Source organism: Prionailurus bengalensis, chromosome D3 (genome assembly GCF_016509475.1).
Source record: "Prionailurus bengalensis isolate Pbe53 chromosome D3, Fcat_Pben_1.1_paternal_pri, whole genome shotgun sequence".
In the NCBI taxonomy this organism is placed as follows: Eukaryota; Metazoa; Chordata; class Mammalia; order Carnivora; family Felidae; genus Prionailurus; species Prionailurus bengalensis.
The window spans coordinates 583,615-598,151 of NC_057356.1; the positions used below are offsets into that span (position 1 = coordinate 583,615).

At 51.4% G+C, this 14,537-nt stretch overlaps 1 protein-coding gene across 2 annotated transcripts in view; it reads left to right on the top strand.

Annotated features, from left to right (window-relative positions):
* Positions 1 to 14,537, top strand: part of POLE (DNA polymerase epsilon, catalytic subunit) — a 45,246-nt gene that overhangs the window by 13,040 nt on the left and 17,669 nt on the right. For both annotated transcript variants that reach the window (XM_043557235.1, XM_043557234.1), the window contains 10 exons: positions 2,798 to 2,926; positions 3,011 to 3,113; positions 3,205 to 3,351; positions 3,749 to 3,894; positions 6,179 to 6,327; positions 7,248 to 7,340; positions 7,535 to 7,679; positions 10,380 to 10,537; positions 10,904 to 11,099; positions 12,179 to 12,393. In XM_043557235.1, coding sequence (XP_043413170.1) covers positions 2,798 to 2,926; positions 3,011 to 3,113; positions 3,205 to 3,351; positions 3,749 to 3,894; positions 6,179 to 6,327; positions 7,248 to 7,340; positions 7,535 to 7,679; positions 10,380 to 10,537; positions 10,904 to 11,099; positions 12,179 to 12,393 — 1,481 coding nt within the window. The remainder of the gene's footprint in view (positions 1 to 2,797; positions 2,927 to 3,010; positions 3,114 to 3,204; positions 3,352 to 3,748; positions 3,895 to 6,178; positions 6,328 to 7,247; positions 7,341 to 7,534; positions 7,680 to 10,379; positions 10,538 to 10,903; positions 11,100 to 12,178; positions 12,394 to 14,537) is intronic.

Consider the following 14,537-nt stretch of genomic DNA (forward strand, 5'->3'; position numbering starts at 1 on the left):
ATAATTTTTGGTGTGTTTTTTTATTTTGACTACTTTGGAGGGTTTTAAGGAATGTTTTGTTGTTGTGTTTTGTTTTTTGAGAGAGAGCTTGCAGGGGTAGGGGTGCAGAGAGAGAGAGAATCCCAAGCAGGCTCCACACACAGCGCAGAGCCTGACGCGGGGCTTGATCTCCCGACCGTGAGATCATGACCTGAGCTGAAATGAAGAGTCGAATGATGCTTAACTGAGCCACCCAGGCGCCCCTTAAGGAGTTTAATACTAAAGGCAATTTTTCATTCAAATGATTTTTCTAATATGACTTCCAAATTTAACATATTTCATTAAAAAAAAAAAAAAGATGGCTACTCTCCTGGTTAGTCTTCGTATTTATTCAGATGTTTTTTTAGTTTTCTCTATTCTTTTTTAAGCATTTTTTTTTTAATGTTCATTATCTTTGAGAGGAGAGAGAGCAGGGGAGGTGCAGAGAGAGGGGTAGATACAGAATCCAAAGCAGATTCCAGGCTCTGAGCTGTCAGTACAGAGCCCGATGTGGGGCTTGAACCCACAAACCATGAGATCATGACCTGAGCTGAAGTCGGACGCTTAACCAAGTGAGCCACCCAGGCACCCCTGGTTTTCTCTATTCTTAAATGTCTATAACAGACGTTGGCAAACTATAGCCCATGAGGCCTGTGTAACCAGCAAGCTAAGAATAGCTTTTACATTTTAAAGATGTTATAAAAAAAGATTGTGACAGATTGTGTGGCCACAAAACCTAAATTAAGATATTTATTATCTGGTCCCATCCAGAGGTTTCCTGAGTCATTAGATTAACTTCTAAATATACTAATTCTCCAGTTCTGATGTGTATGTTTTGTGCAGAATGAACTTACCAGATAAGTACATATGAATGTTATGACGTAATCAGGTATTAGTTTTGGGAGAGTGAATATATCACCATCAGAAGACAGTTAGTTTTAGGGGCACCAGGGTGGCTCAGTTGGTTAAGCATCCGACTTCGGCTCAGGTCTGATCATCGTTTGTGAGTTTTAGCCCCACATCAGGCTCTGTGCTGACAGCTCGGAGCCTGGAGCCTGCTTCTGTGTCTGTGTCTCCCTCTCTCTCTGCCCCTCACCCACTCGTGTTCTGTCTCCCTCTCTTTCTGATCCTCCTCCACTCGCACTCTGTGTCTCTCTCTCAAAAATAAACATTAAAAAAAAAAAAAGAAGTGGACTCTTTCTCTCCCTGTTTTATTTAGGGCTTGGTCTTTAGTATTTTTAATTGTGCTAGTTTCCCCACGTTTACTCTGGGAGGCTTATTCTCTCGGGTTCTCGGCCTCCTCCCCGTGTCTGCCGTTGGTCATGGGGGTGTTTCTTCCCATGCTCTGTGATTTTGGGATGTGAATTTGTATTCAGCAGGGAGTCTCCTGCAGCCCTTTAGGGGCCATCAGTTACTTTGATGGTTGTTTGTGGCCGGGGTCCCTTGTCACCTGGTTCCTGGGCCGGAGGGTTCCCAGATCCAGTGGAGTGTAATGTAAACCCCACACTTATTAGAGGGACTAGCCTGCGGTGCCAGATGTGCAGCCCAGAGGAGATGTGATTTTGATGAGCAGACTTGTAGTTTATTCTTTCACAGAGGTGGCCTTTGTTGGTCCTGCCTTTTTGGGGGGGTTCTGTATCGTCCCCCTGTTGTGTGCAGGCTTCCTGTCCCTGAGGGGGCACGAGAACCGTGCGGGAGTGCACACACCCTGGGCCAAGGCAGCCGACCTCAGAAAGGCCTGCTCGTGAGGCCGGGAGCTCGGGTCTCGGGAGGGAGGTTTCTCTCCTTTCTCGGACAGGAGTCCCTCCTGAACCTCGCTCACTCGTGCAGACCCTTGTTCACACGGAGCATTGCCCTCCTGGGAGTGTGGTTTGGGTGTGTGTGGGCCAAGGTGCCCAGGTGCCCAGTGCTCAGTGAACACTCGGCACTGGGTCCATGAGCAAGATGGCATCAGGCACATGTCCCGGTTTGATGCCGGGAGAATTAAGCTCATCCCAGCTTGAGCCTGACCTCCTCCTGACCTTGCCCCAATGCCTTTCCCCTTTGCTGATTGAGTTCTGTGTCTTTGCACTGCGAGTCACGGCACCTGGGAGTGGTCCTAGAGACCCCGACCCAGAGCCTGGCCTCTGCCAGACCACTGCTGATGTAGCTCTCTGCTCTGGTTTTGAGTCTACTCTTCACTCTTGCCCTCTGGGGTAACTTAGAAACTCAGTTCTGCATTTACAGGGATAGTCCTCATATTTCATGCAGGATATCTAGGTGTTAGGTACCAGGAGGGTTTTTTTAGATAACAGTTTAACCTCTGGCTGGAAACAAATCTGATTCATCGGTTTGTAAAGTAATGCTGGGGACCATCTAGCACCGAGGTTCAGAGTGTGGCATTTGGGCTAAGGGCGCCTCTGCTTGAGCCCCTGCTAAGCTCTTGAGCCTCTCATGTGTCAGGTGAGGGGCTGCTGAGGCAGGGATATCACATGCCCACACTGTGCGTGCACACAGGGCACCCAGGAAGGGTGCTGTTGATACTCGAGCTGGGTCTTACACCTTGCTGGTGGGTGGGCCCTGCCATCTGAGGCCACAGTCTTTCAGTTTTCTCCCAGTCCCAAAAGGTCCTCTGGAGTGGAGGCTGCTGCTTCCCGAGATGCTGTGCTCCTTAGGGTTCTTTCCTTGTGAGGCTCCTGTACCTCCCGGACCTAGCATTGGTGGCCAGCGTCTGCTGTCCTTCTGGGACCCACGTGCTTGCTTTGTTACTGTCTATACAGTCTTTCTCCTTTCTCCATAGGTGTGTGATCAGATTAAGACCAAGCTCACCTCCCTGAAAGATGTCCCAAACAGAATCGAGTGTCCCCTTATCTACCACCTGGATGTGGGGGCCATGTACCCCAACATCATCCTGACGAACCGCCTGCAGGTGAGACGGATTCCCCTGTCAGAATCGAGCTCTTTTCTGCCCAAATACTAACTGCTGCCCTCCCGCCACCCTCCCCACCCCCAGCCCTCTGCCGTGGTGGACGAGGCCACCTGTGCTGCCTGTGACTTCAACAAGCCTGGAGCAGACTGCCAGAGGAAGATGGCCTGGCAGTGGAGGGGCGAGTTCAGTGAGTGCGACCCAGGGGCAGGGGCCGGGTGGCTCAGCAGGCAGCGGGTGCATAGGTCTCTGTCTCAGACTCTCCTCTGTCGCCCTCCTAGTGCCAGCCAGTCGCAGCGAGTACCATCGGATCCAGCACCAGCTGGAGTCAGAGAAGTTCCCTCCCTTGACTGCAGAGGGCCCAGCCCGGGCCTTTCACGAGCTGTCCCGCGAGGAGCAGGCTAAATATGAGAAGCGGAGGCTGTCAGGTGAGCGGTTTCCAAACACTGTGGTTCCTCTGACTTGGGCCTTTCTGGTATGTCACAGCTTGATGTCATCTAAACTAGATGTTGCACTGGATGAGAGAGGAGATCACTGTGAACTGTCTCTTCCTAGCCTCCCTTTCCTTATTTCTCCCTCAGTGAATGTTTGGATGATGAATTCTGCTTCCCGGGCTCTTGCCGAATTTGGCCCGTTCACGCTGGGCTGTCCTTTGATAGGATAAACCAACACTGTCTCTCTGAGTTTCGTGCTCCTCCGTACTGACCTGGGAAGCTTCATTTGTTGGTGTCGGCCTTATCCTGACTTCCTTTGGCTACGTACAGGTGGCCCGGCTATCTCCTGTTTGGGGTCTCACACGCTTCCCTGCTCTCGATTGTGCCGCAGATTACTGCCGGAAGGCCTACAAGAAGATCCACGTGACCAGGGTGGAGGAGCGCCTCACCACCATCTGCCAGCGGGAGAACTCCTTCTATGTGGACACGGTGCGCGCCTTCCGGGACAGGCGCTATGAGTTCAAGGGTCTCCACAAGGCGAGTCTGACCTTTGTGAAGTGAGAACAGTCTAGTTTCTGAGATGAGATTCCTTGCTTGGTGCTGTCTGGACAGTCATGACTTCTCCAGTTAGGATTTGTGGCTTCCAGCCTCACGCGTTTGGAAAGTAATTGAATGCACAGTTTTGAGTTTGTTTGTTTCTTGTTTTTAAGTAGGCTTCATGCCCAGTGTGGAGCCCAGCGAGGGGCCCGAACTCGTGACCTGGAGACCAAGACCTAGGATGAGCTCAAGAGTCAGACACATAACCAACTGAGCCACCCAGGCGCCCCTCGGTTATTTTTAGTTTTGAGGATTTAAGGGCCTGAGGCCTTGAAACTATTTTGAATGATTGCTTTTGAAATATTTATTTAGAGCAGGGATCAGCTGACTATGGGTGGGCAGACTTTTTATAAATAAAATTTGATAGGGACGGAGCTGTGTCCGCTGCAGCAGGGAGGTGAGCAGCGGAGCAGAAGCGGAGGCTGCATGAGCACGGTATTGGCCATATGGCCGTAGTTTGCCAGCCTCCGATGGGGACAAATTCGGGTGATTTACTGGCCTGGCTCATCCAGGAGGATCAGGGAAGACACATACCACCTCAGTTGTCATGACAAATCGTAGCTTTATACTTAAGCAAATGGGGTTGTTTTCCCTGAAAGACCTTCCTTCATTGTTGGACTCAGTAAGGTCCCTGCTCTGATAGACTTTATCACTGTAAAAGATACGCGACATAAAACCTAACGTTTTTTTGTTTTGTTTTTTTTTAATTTTTTTTTTAACATTTATTTATTTTTGAGACAGAGAGAGACAGAGCATGAACGGGGGAGGGTCAGAGAGAGGGAGACACAGAATCCGAAACAGGCTCCAGGCTCTGAGCTGTCAGCACAGAGCCTGACGCGGGGCTCGAACCCACGGACCGTGCGATCATGACCTGAGCCGAAGTCGGCGCTTAACCGACTGAGCCACCCAGGCGCCCCTAAAACCTAACGTTTTTAAGTGCACGGTTCTGTGGCGTTGGGTACGTTCACACTGTTATGCAGCCACCACCCCTGGCCCTTGCCAGAACTCTTCATCTCGCAGAACTAAAACTCGGCACCATTTAACCACAAGCCCCCCATCCCACTTTCGGTCTCTGAGTCCAGCTCCTCTAGGCCCTCACGGAAGTGGAGTCACGCGGTGTTTGTCTCTTATGACGGCTCCTTTCCCTTCGTGTCGTGTCCTCCGGGTTCGTCCGTGTAGTCGCGGGTGTCAGAATCTCCTGTCGGGGGCTGAATGGTACTCCGTTGTGTGTATGCACCACATTGTGTGCATCCGCCCCTTGTCCACGGACACTGGGTTGCTTCCATGGTTTGGCCACTGTGAAGAATGCCGCTGTGAATGTGGGTGTGCAAATCTCTTGAAGTCCCTGATGTCATTCTTTTGAGTGTGCACCCAGACAGGATTGCTGGGTCATGTGCTAATTCCGTTTTTAACCTTTTGAGGAACTGCTATACCATTTCATGTTAATTAACTATTAAGTTACTTATTCTCTCTCTCTCTCTTCAGACAAGCACTAAAGTGTCTGTCTTGTTCTTCAGAGTCTACACAATACCTGGCACGTAGTAGGCATTCAACAAATATCTGAATTGTTTCTTTCTTTATATTACTTTATTTTTTTTAGAAGGAGAGCGCATGCAGGAGAGGGGCAGAGAGAGACAATCTTAAGCAGCCTCCATACTCAGTGAGGAGCCCAACACAGGCTCTGTCCCACAACCCTGGCATCATGACCTGAGCTGAAATCAAGAGTTGGACACTTGGGGCGCCTGGGTGGCCCAGCCGGTTAAGCGTCCGACTTCGGCTCAGGTCAGGGTCTCATGGTTTGTGGGTTTGAGCCCCGTGTCGGGCTCTGTGCTGACAGCTCAGAGCCTGGAGCCTCCATCAGATTCTGTGTCTCCCTCTCGCTCTGCCCCTCCCCAACTTGTGTGCTTGTGCACGCGCTGTCGCTCTGTTTCTCAAAAATAAACATTAAAAAAAAAAAAAAGAAAGAAACCATGTGCTGGAGTCTCTAGGGGGTCGGTCACGATGTCTGCCCTGTTCATCTGGCTGTGCCACTAGAGAGAACGGGATAAGGAAACGTGGCAGAGCATCAACAGTTGTTTCTCCGGATGTGTTTATAGTCTTCACTTGTATTGGATTTTGAAGGTTTCTATAGATTTGACATTTTCACAGTATGAGAAGGCCGGGCCGTGGACTGTAGACTGAGCTGGAGGAGCCGAGTTGGTGATCGTTGCGCGTGTGGTTCCAGGTGTGGAAGAAGAAGCTGTCTGCGGCCGTGGAGGTGGGCGACGCCGCCGAAGTGAAGCGCTGCAAGAACATGGAGGTCCTGTACGACTCCCTGCAGCTGGCACACAAGTGCATCCTGAACTCCTTCTACGGCTACGTCATGCGCAAAGGGTGGGCTCCCGGCCGAGGGCCTCACTCCGTGGAGCGCGGGGGAGAGCCGGGGCGGGCGCGGGGGTGCGGGCGTCCGGCTGCGCTGCCCCAGAGCGTCTGGACTGCCAGGGATCGGTACCACAGACGTGTTGTCGGAATGTCTCGGGCTGGAGACGGTGATTTGGCAGTTTCCAGTGTATTTATGTGACTTGGTGAATGGCATAACTTGGGGGCTGTAGAGGGTCTAGGCCGTCCTGAAAAAGCACCACGTGAGCCATGGGGGGTGTAAAGCTGTCTGAGAAGTCAGGATGGCCAGGAGTGGGGGGGTCTGAAAGCCAAGATGGATGCTCTTTCTGATGGAGATGTACAGCCAGGTGGGTGAGGGCCTTGGGGAGAGCAGGCTGTAGAGGCCTGGCCGCCGTGGGCAGGGTCGTGAGGAGCAGCAGCATGGAGGCTCTGGAGGAGAACGATGGGGTGCTGGGGTTTGTTGGGTTTGGATGAGGGGGAGGAAAGCGGGGCCGGGAGGGGCCGGCCTCTGGGCGCCCGACCTTGCGGGTGAGATCTGGTTTGGGGGCAACGAGGCGGGTGTCTGGCGGGGAGTTGAGGGTGTTTGTGGGCCTGTACTTTCCCTGAGAAGTCGGAGGATGAGCGTCGGGTCTGGGAGATGGAGAAGGCACGAGGTGGAGCTGGGGACAGAGGGAGAGGGCTCGTGGGAGGGGGGGCGGGTCACGGGACCATCTGGGCGGGTACCGAGAGAGCATGCCGCCTCCAGCCCCACACCCTGAAGCAAGGCGGAGGAGTGTCCTCAGCACGGCCCCGTGCTGCCACGGTTCCTGCCCCACTTCAGACGTCCCCTCTGTGGTGTCCTCCTGACCTCCTCTAAGGACCCTTTGTGGGGAGCCCTACCCACCCCACCCCCAGGCTGTGACTGTCTTCCTCAGGGCTCGCTGGTACTCCATGGAAATGGCAGGCATTGTCTGCTTCACGGGAGCCAACATCATAACCCAGGCGCGGGAACTGATCGAGCAGATCGGGTGAGCGCTGTGCTCTGGTCAGCTGCCGGGAGTGGACAGCCTGGGGGGGGGAAGGCTGGGGGGCACAGACGGGGAGTGCGCGTGTGGGCATTGTGTTTTTGGGTCCACGGCCTGGAAGGGCCTTCACACTGGGTACTTCCTGCATGGAGGCCATGGTCCAGCATCCACGTGGCCTCGTTTCTCTCTTTCTAAAGGAGGCCCTTAGAGCTGGACACAGATGGAATATGGTGCGTCCTGCCCAACAGCTTCCCTGAAAACTTTGTCATCAAGACGACCAGTGTAAAAAAACCCAAGGTGACCATCTCCTACCCTGGGGCCATGTTAAACATCATGGTCAAGGTGAGCCTGGGTCTCCAGGGAGGGCCTGCTGTCTCTGGGCCTGGGTTCTTAACGTCTCTACTCTGATGGGGATTTGGAGGGGGGGGACTGCATCGGCTGTCACACTGGCACGTTCCCCTTCCTAACGTCACGTCACCCTGCTTGACGCTGTTCAGATTCTTCTGTAGCCTGAGGATCTATACAGAAAATGCTGTGCTCACACTCAAGTGAGTCTGTGTTCCCTGTAGGACAGCAGCAGACTATTTCGCTTTTAAGTTTGTATTTTGAAGTAACTTCAGATCTACAGAAAAGTTTTAAAAGTAAAACGCAATTTGTATATATGCTTCAGCCTCTTTCCTCTAACGTTAGTTCACATATATAAACCGTGGCACGCTTATCAGAACTAAGAAGTTCACGTTGGCGCAGCCCCATAACCAAGCCACAGTCTTTGTTTGGATTTCCCGGTTTCTCCAGGGCTCCTGTCTTCTTAGTCCCCCCAGGCTGGCAGCTCCCTGTCTTCAGTAAGCTCTGCTCAGGTGTCTTGTTGGCTGCCCCTCATTTGGGTTTGTTGTTTCTTATCATGTTTGTTGTATCTTATCAAATGAGATTATTTGCATTTTTTAAGGCATGCTAGCGAGATGACCCGTGTTTCATTCTTTGGCTGCATGGTGTCAGGGTCTGTGCTTCTGGTCACCGGGCACAGCTGCTGTCTCCCCGCCCTGTACTGCTGCTGGAGTGAGGCATCGAGCCTACGCCGGCGGGCAGGGGTGTCGGAGAGTCTGGCCATGTGTTAAAGCCACCAGAGCCTTGAAGAACCCTAGAGGAGATACTTGAGACCGTGCAGATGTCCTGTGTCTCCCTAATTTTCACTGGTTTGAGTGACAGTTGTTCTGCGATGACGTTCCCCAACGGTGGCTCCCGCTTTCCCACAGTCCTGGTACATTTATTGGAATCCCTCTGTAAGGAAGCGTATCACCCCTCCTTCCACTCAGCAGTTCTCTTCGTCGTCGATATTGGTTAGACTGGGTTACAACCCAGGCCTGCCCTGGTGTTTTGTGACTCAGCTCATTCCTCCTGGGCTGCTAGGGCCTCCTTCACATTTGCCTACGTATTCCTGACACGTGTCCCTGGTCTGTGGTTCGGGTTTGGGGCATTTTTAATTTAATTAATTTATTTCTTTAGCACTTTCTTACTTCTTGGTCCTGAAGACACTCTAGCCTCATCTTGGTTATCCTAGTCCTCACCCTGGAATCTGCCATTTCTCTGAGGAACCAGGTTCCTTTTATTGGAGAGGGTATTGGAAACCAAGGTCAAGTGCAGATGCTCATTGCTGCTGGGTGTAATTGCTTCTAGCTGTTCTCAGATTGAGCTAGGAGATATGTATATGCCTGATCGCCCTGTCCACGCATGCATCTAGGTTTATTTCTCTGCGTGTGCACTTTAATTTTCTTTTTAATGTTTATTTTTGAGAGACAGAGACAGCATGAGCAGGAGAGGGCAGAGAGAGAGAGAGAGGGAGACCCAGAATTGGAAGCAGGCTCCAGGCTCCGAGCTGTCAGCACAGAGCCAGACGCGGGGCTCGAACCCACAAGCCGTGAAATCATGACCTGAGCCGAAGTCGGCCACTCACCTGACTGAGCCACCCAGGCGCCCCTGCGTGTGCCCTTTAAAGTACGAAATGCAAGGGGAGCCTGGACGGCTCAGTCAGGTGAGTGGCCGACTCTTGGTTTCGACTCAAGTCATGGTCCCGGGGTTGTGGGATCACACTCCACATTGGGCTATGCACTGGGCATGGAGCCTACTTAGGATTCTCTCTCCCTCTCCCTCTCCACCCCTTTTCCCCACTCACAATCTCTGTCACACGCACGTGCGCGCACGCGCTCTCTCTGTCTCTCTCAAAACATTTAAAAAACATACGTATGTACGTAAAGGACATGAGTCCACATCTGTATGTCCAGCCCCAATCTAGTCCCCTTTCCGTTAGTCACTTCTTTCTCTTGCAGTGAGAAGCCTGTCCCTCATTTTCTCAATATGTTTATTTGTTCACTAGTGTGTGTGTAAAATTGTAAAACGGCTTCAGGATCGTGCCGCCGTGTGCCGTAAACTTAACCTACTACGGCACAGTGTGTGTGTATAGTTGCTACTGTCTTTAGTCTGTATTACCTCGTCACAACCAGGTTTGCCAAAGTGACTGAAGCCGGCCCTTCAGTGGGATTGTTTGTCCCAGTCTGCAGTTTCCCTTGGGGTTGCCCGACATCCTGGTTGGATGCTTTTTAATTTGCTTACAGTAAAATTCACGCTTCGTAGAGTGCAGTTCTGTGGGTTTTGAGCCACACAGGGTCCTGTTTCCACCACCGCAGAGAACATGGAAAAGTTCCACCCCTCAGAAGTTCCCGAGTGCTGCCTCTATCACCAGCCTTTCTCCCTCTCTTCCCCTAGACCCTGGCTACCTAGTGTGTTCCTTTGCAACGCTAATTCTGCCTTTTCCAGAATGTCCTGTGAATGGAAACAAGGTGTATAAGCTTCTGGGCTTGGCAGAATGTGTTTGGGTTCATCCACTTCTGACACATGTCACAACTCGGCCTCTTTCTCTGGCTGAGTGGTGTCCACTGTATGGAACAACCCCAGTTTGTTGGTCTGGTCAGTCCTCACAGGCAACTGGTCACTTCGAGGTTTGGATGGTCAGGAGTGAAGCTGCCTCCACTTCCTCTTGTTTTGCAGGAAGGCTTCACCAATGATCAGTACCAGGAGCTGACTGAGCCAGCCTCGCTCACCTATGTCACCCGCTCAGAGAACAGCATCTTTTTTGAGGTTGATGGACCCTACCTTGCCATGATCCTTCCAGCCTCCAAGGAAGAGGGCAAGAAACTGAAGAAGAGGTAGGAATCGCACAGCCTTTGTGCTTGGGGAGAAAATGAATGAGATTTAACAACCCATCCGGGAAGTGGACCAGGAGGCCAGATGGGACTACTTCTGTTTCTTGACCTTTTTGTTTCAGTATGGAAAGCTGTTGCCAACACAGATCCCGCCATCTCTGCTCTCCACCTGCTAGATTCTCGTTCTACAGGCTGCAGCCTCTTATGTTGTTTTTATGTCAGAAATATGAACCTCAGGGTGGGGAGATGTTTGCTGCCTAGTACATGCTGGAGGGGAGGGTTGGACGGAGAAGGGGAAGGTGGAGAGCCAGTGACTAACAGCCAGCATCCCAGGCCCCCATTCACCGCTGGGCTCGCCTATGATTCCAGATATGCTGTCTTCAACGAGGACGGTTCCCTGGCTGAGCTAAAGGGCTTCGAGATCAAACGCCGGGGGGAGCTGCAGCTGATTAAAATCTTCCAGTCCTCAGTGTTTGAGGCCTTCCTCAAGGGCAGCACCCTAGAAGAAGTGTATGGCTCCGTCGCCAAGGTGGCTGACTACTGGCTGGACGTGCTGTACAGTAAGGTGAGCCGCTCTCCACCTGGCCGTGAGGGTCCTGCAGGCTCCTGGCGAACCGGGTGAGTCAGGGCTGATTCTGATGAAACAGGACTTCATAGTCGGTGCCTCTCAGTCCCTCTCGGTCGGACCCTGTGCCCAGTGACAGAATTCCAGGAAGGAGGCACCTAGCATAGTGAAAGTATTTGTAAGAGAAAACTTTACCAGTGATCCCATCAGCTTCTTTGATTTTTTTTTTACTTTGTAGGCCCTGTTAATGAATATGCAATTTCTACAATTTAAATGACAGTGTTGGCTTACCTTGCAACATACCTTCTCATGGGATCTATCATTATTTGTTACTCTTTAGTCTGTGTTTGTCAAGTTTGCACTACTTAATTTAATCTGTAAATGTTGGGTATCATATAGGCTTTTTTCACTATTTTAATGTTTTCTAAGCGAAAGGAATACTGGGATGGATATTCTAGAACTTTTCTGGCTTCCTTTGCTTTGTGGGCTGCTGCAGCTTGAGGCATATTGTCTTGTTCTGTAGAGTTGGCCCATACATGAGAGTAAGCACCAAGAGAGAAAAACACACGAAACAGGATCCAAACAAATCTTCCAGGATGTCAGGGCTGGGGTGTCAGGGATGTGTGCACATGGGACAGCAGGGCCGGGGGGTCAGGGGTGCATGTGCACAGGTACAGATACAGCTATTTGTCCTCAGACTGCTCCGACTCCTCCCTTCTTAGTCCCGTGGCTCTCCAGGGGGCTAGTGTCTCTCCTGTTTCCCGGCTCCTCCTTTCCCTAGTTTTCTTTTTGTTTTAGGAGAAAAATATCACTAATTCTGTCTTTCCTCTTTTTCTGTTAACTTTGGTGTCAGTAGCTCAGTAAATGTCTTTTAATGTTTTCCACATAGTTCGACAAAATGGAATTTAAGGTTTTGTGTGTGGATTTGTGGCGTTGCTACTCACTGGCATGAGACAACCGTGTTGTACCGCTGCCTTCAGCCCATCAGGCTGGAGAAGCTCGCTACTCGGGGGAGATGTCCCAGTGAGCTTGGGAGAGCGCTCTGTTCCTTCTGTGTGATTTGCTCGTTGCCTCTCCAGGCCGCGAACATGCCTGATTCTGAGCTGTTTGAGCTGATATCTGAGAACCGCTCCATGTCTCGGAAGCTGGAAGATTATGGGGAGCAGAAGTCCACGTCTATCAGCACAGCCAAGCGCCTGGCTGAGTTCCTGGGGGATCAGATGGTGAAGGACGCGGGGCTGAGCTGCCGCTACATCATCTCCCGGAAGCCCGAGGGCTCTCCAGTCACAGAGAGGTAAGGGTTTCTGGGGTTAAGGAAGGGATTCCGTACGGTCTTGGATGTTCGGGTTGGAAGCTTGAGTCTGTTATGGGACCTCGGTCCCTTTGTAGCGATGTCAGCTTCCTTGTAAAGAGCAGGATGGTCAGGAGTGGAAGACAGGGACTGGGCTTTGGTCCCCTGCAGAACCTGGGTTGTGGGGGCCTAGACTGAGGGTGCCCTGTCAGTCAGCAGGCACAGAGATGTGAGAGTGTATTGGAGCGGGGGTTGCTATGATGGGAGCCACCACAGAGTTCGGTTGAGGTCTAGGGCAGGCCCTGGATCACTCACACCCTTGAGGAGACCATTGTCACCCTGGCTGGAGAGGTCTTTCTGGCGAGCTGCACAGAATGCTCTAGCATCCGAGGCTCCATGGCACTGCCAATGCTGCAGCCTCAGCTCTCTTTACCGACAGACAGAAATGTCTTCCAGCTTCTGAAACACGTTCAGCGTGACAGCAAAGGGTTCTGTTGGACGGCATCTTCCACTCCCGACTACGGAATCTTCGGGGTCAGCAGTGGTTCTCCTGTCACCCTGTCGCTCATCAGGCTGCTTGAACCGTGCAGGGACCGTGTGAATGGAACAGGAAAAAACTGTGTTGGGGGCATGGATTTCTAGAACAATAGGTTTTCTTCCTGCGAACCATTGTATAACCGTGGCAGAATTTCCCACCAAGAGCTCAGGGACTAGAAGTGGTTCCGCGGACAAGCCTTGAGAACAGCGGGCAGATGGAGGAAGTGCTAGGCACCAACAAGAGAAAACGTTTCAAAGATGGCCGCAGCAGTGCTTCCGTGACCGTTTGTGACAGGGCCTCGTTCCTCCCATGACACTCCTTCCCTTGCACAGAGTCTGGGCAGTCCTGTGACTTGCTGCGGCCTGTGCAATGTAGCAGAAGTGAACCCTGGTTGCAGGAGGCCTCATGCTTCTGCTCTTGCCCTTTGGCTGCCTGGTCAGCCTGCTGGGGGCTGGGGGTCCCTTGCAGAGGCAGCACCAGGTAACTGCAGCAGCTGCCACACCTGCAGGGGAGGCCACAGCGGCCACACAAGTGACCCCGGGCAGAACCACCTCAATCATAGGCTCATAAGCCAAAACAGTTACTGTTTTGATCCATGGAGTTTGAGGTGGTTTGTAGTATAGCAGTAGGTAACTGCTAAAGCTAGACACGTCAGTAATCCGCGTTTTCACCTACGCTAGGAAGGTCTGGAGTGGAGGGGGTGGGGAGCAAATGAATGAAACACAGCAAATATTTCCTTAAAAAGAAATTCCCAGAGTTCTAACAAAAGAAGGAATTTGGTGTAAGGCTAAAACAGATTACATGGAGAGTAAAATGCAGAATTGCTGTGTATCATTAAGAAAATGGCAACACAGAAAGTAGGCAACTTCTGTGAACAGGCAATTTGCAAGTGAAGTTGATGGTCAGTGCATGTAAAGATGTGCAAATTCACTGTGACTGGGAAACAAGTGTGTTAATACCAGTCGTCCCACATGTACGCAGCGTGGTGACAGTCACTTTGGAGAAGCCAGCAGTGCATGATGCATTAGATGGTGCCTGATTCCCCTCACAATTGAGCACGTGTGGGGATGTGTCCTGGATGATTGCCCCTGTGGTTTACATTGTGTTTAATAGCAAACGTTGGGAATGCCGTAGTGTCCCTCAATCAGAAAATGGGCAAATGTGTTTTTAATGCAGTGAAATGCTATGCGGGCATTGGAACGATTGAATCGCAGCTGCATGGTAAATGCGCGGGCTGGCACAGGCAGTCTGCTTCCATCTGTATAAAATTTACAGACATGGACGACACTCTTGTTTGTTTACACATACGTACGGACAAGAGTAGTATGGGAGCAGGCGTGGGATTGGTAAACGCCAAGACAGGGACCATGTTTATCTCTGTGAGGACAGTCAGGATTGCTGCACAGGGCCTCACCCTTGTATCTGTTTTCTCAAATGTGGAGTGAAACGGCAAGGCATGAAGTTTGATAGGACTGGGTGATAGGTGCACAGGGGTTTGTTGTGTTCTAAGCTTCTTTGTGTTTATAAAATTCAGAGGAACAACTGTTTCCTCCAGTGAAAGGAAAGGTATTAACAGTTGCCCTGTTGCCTTGCTAGTGCCATGAAAACT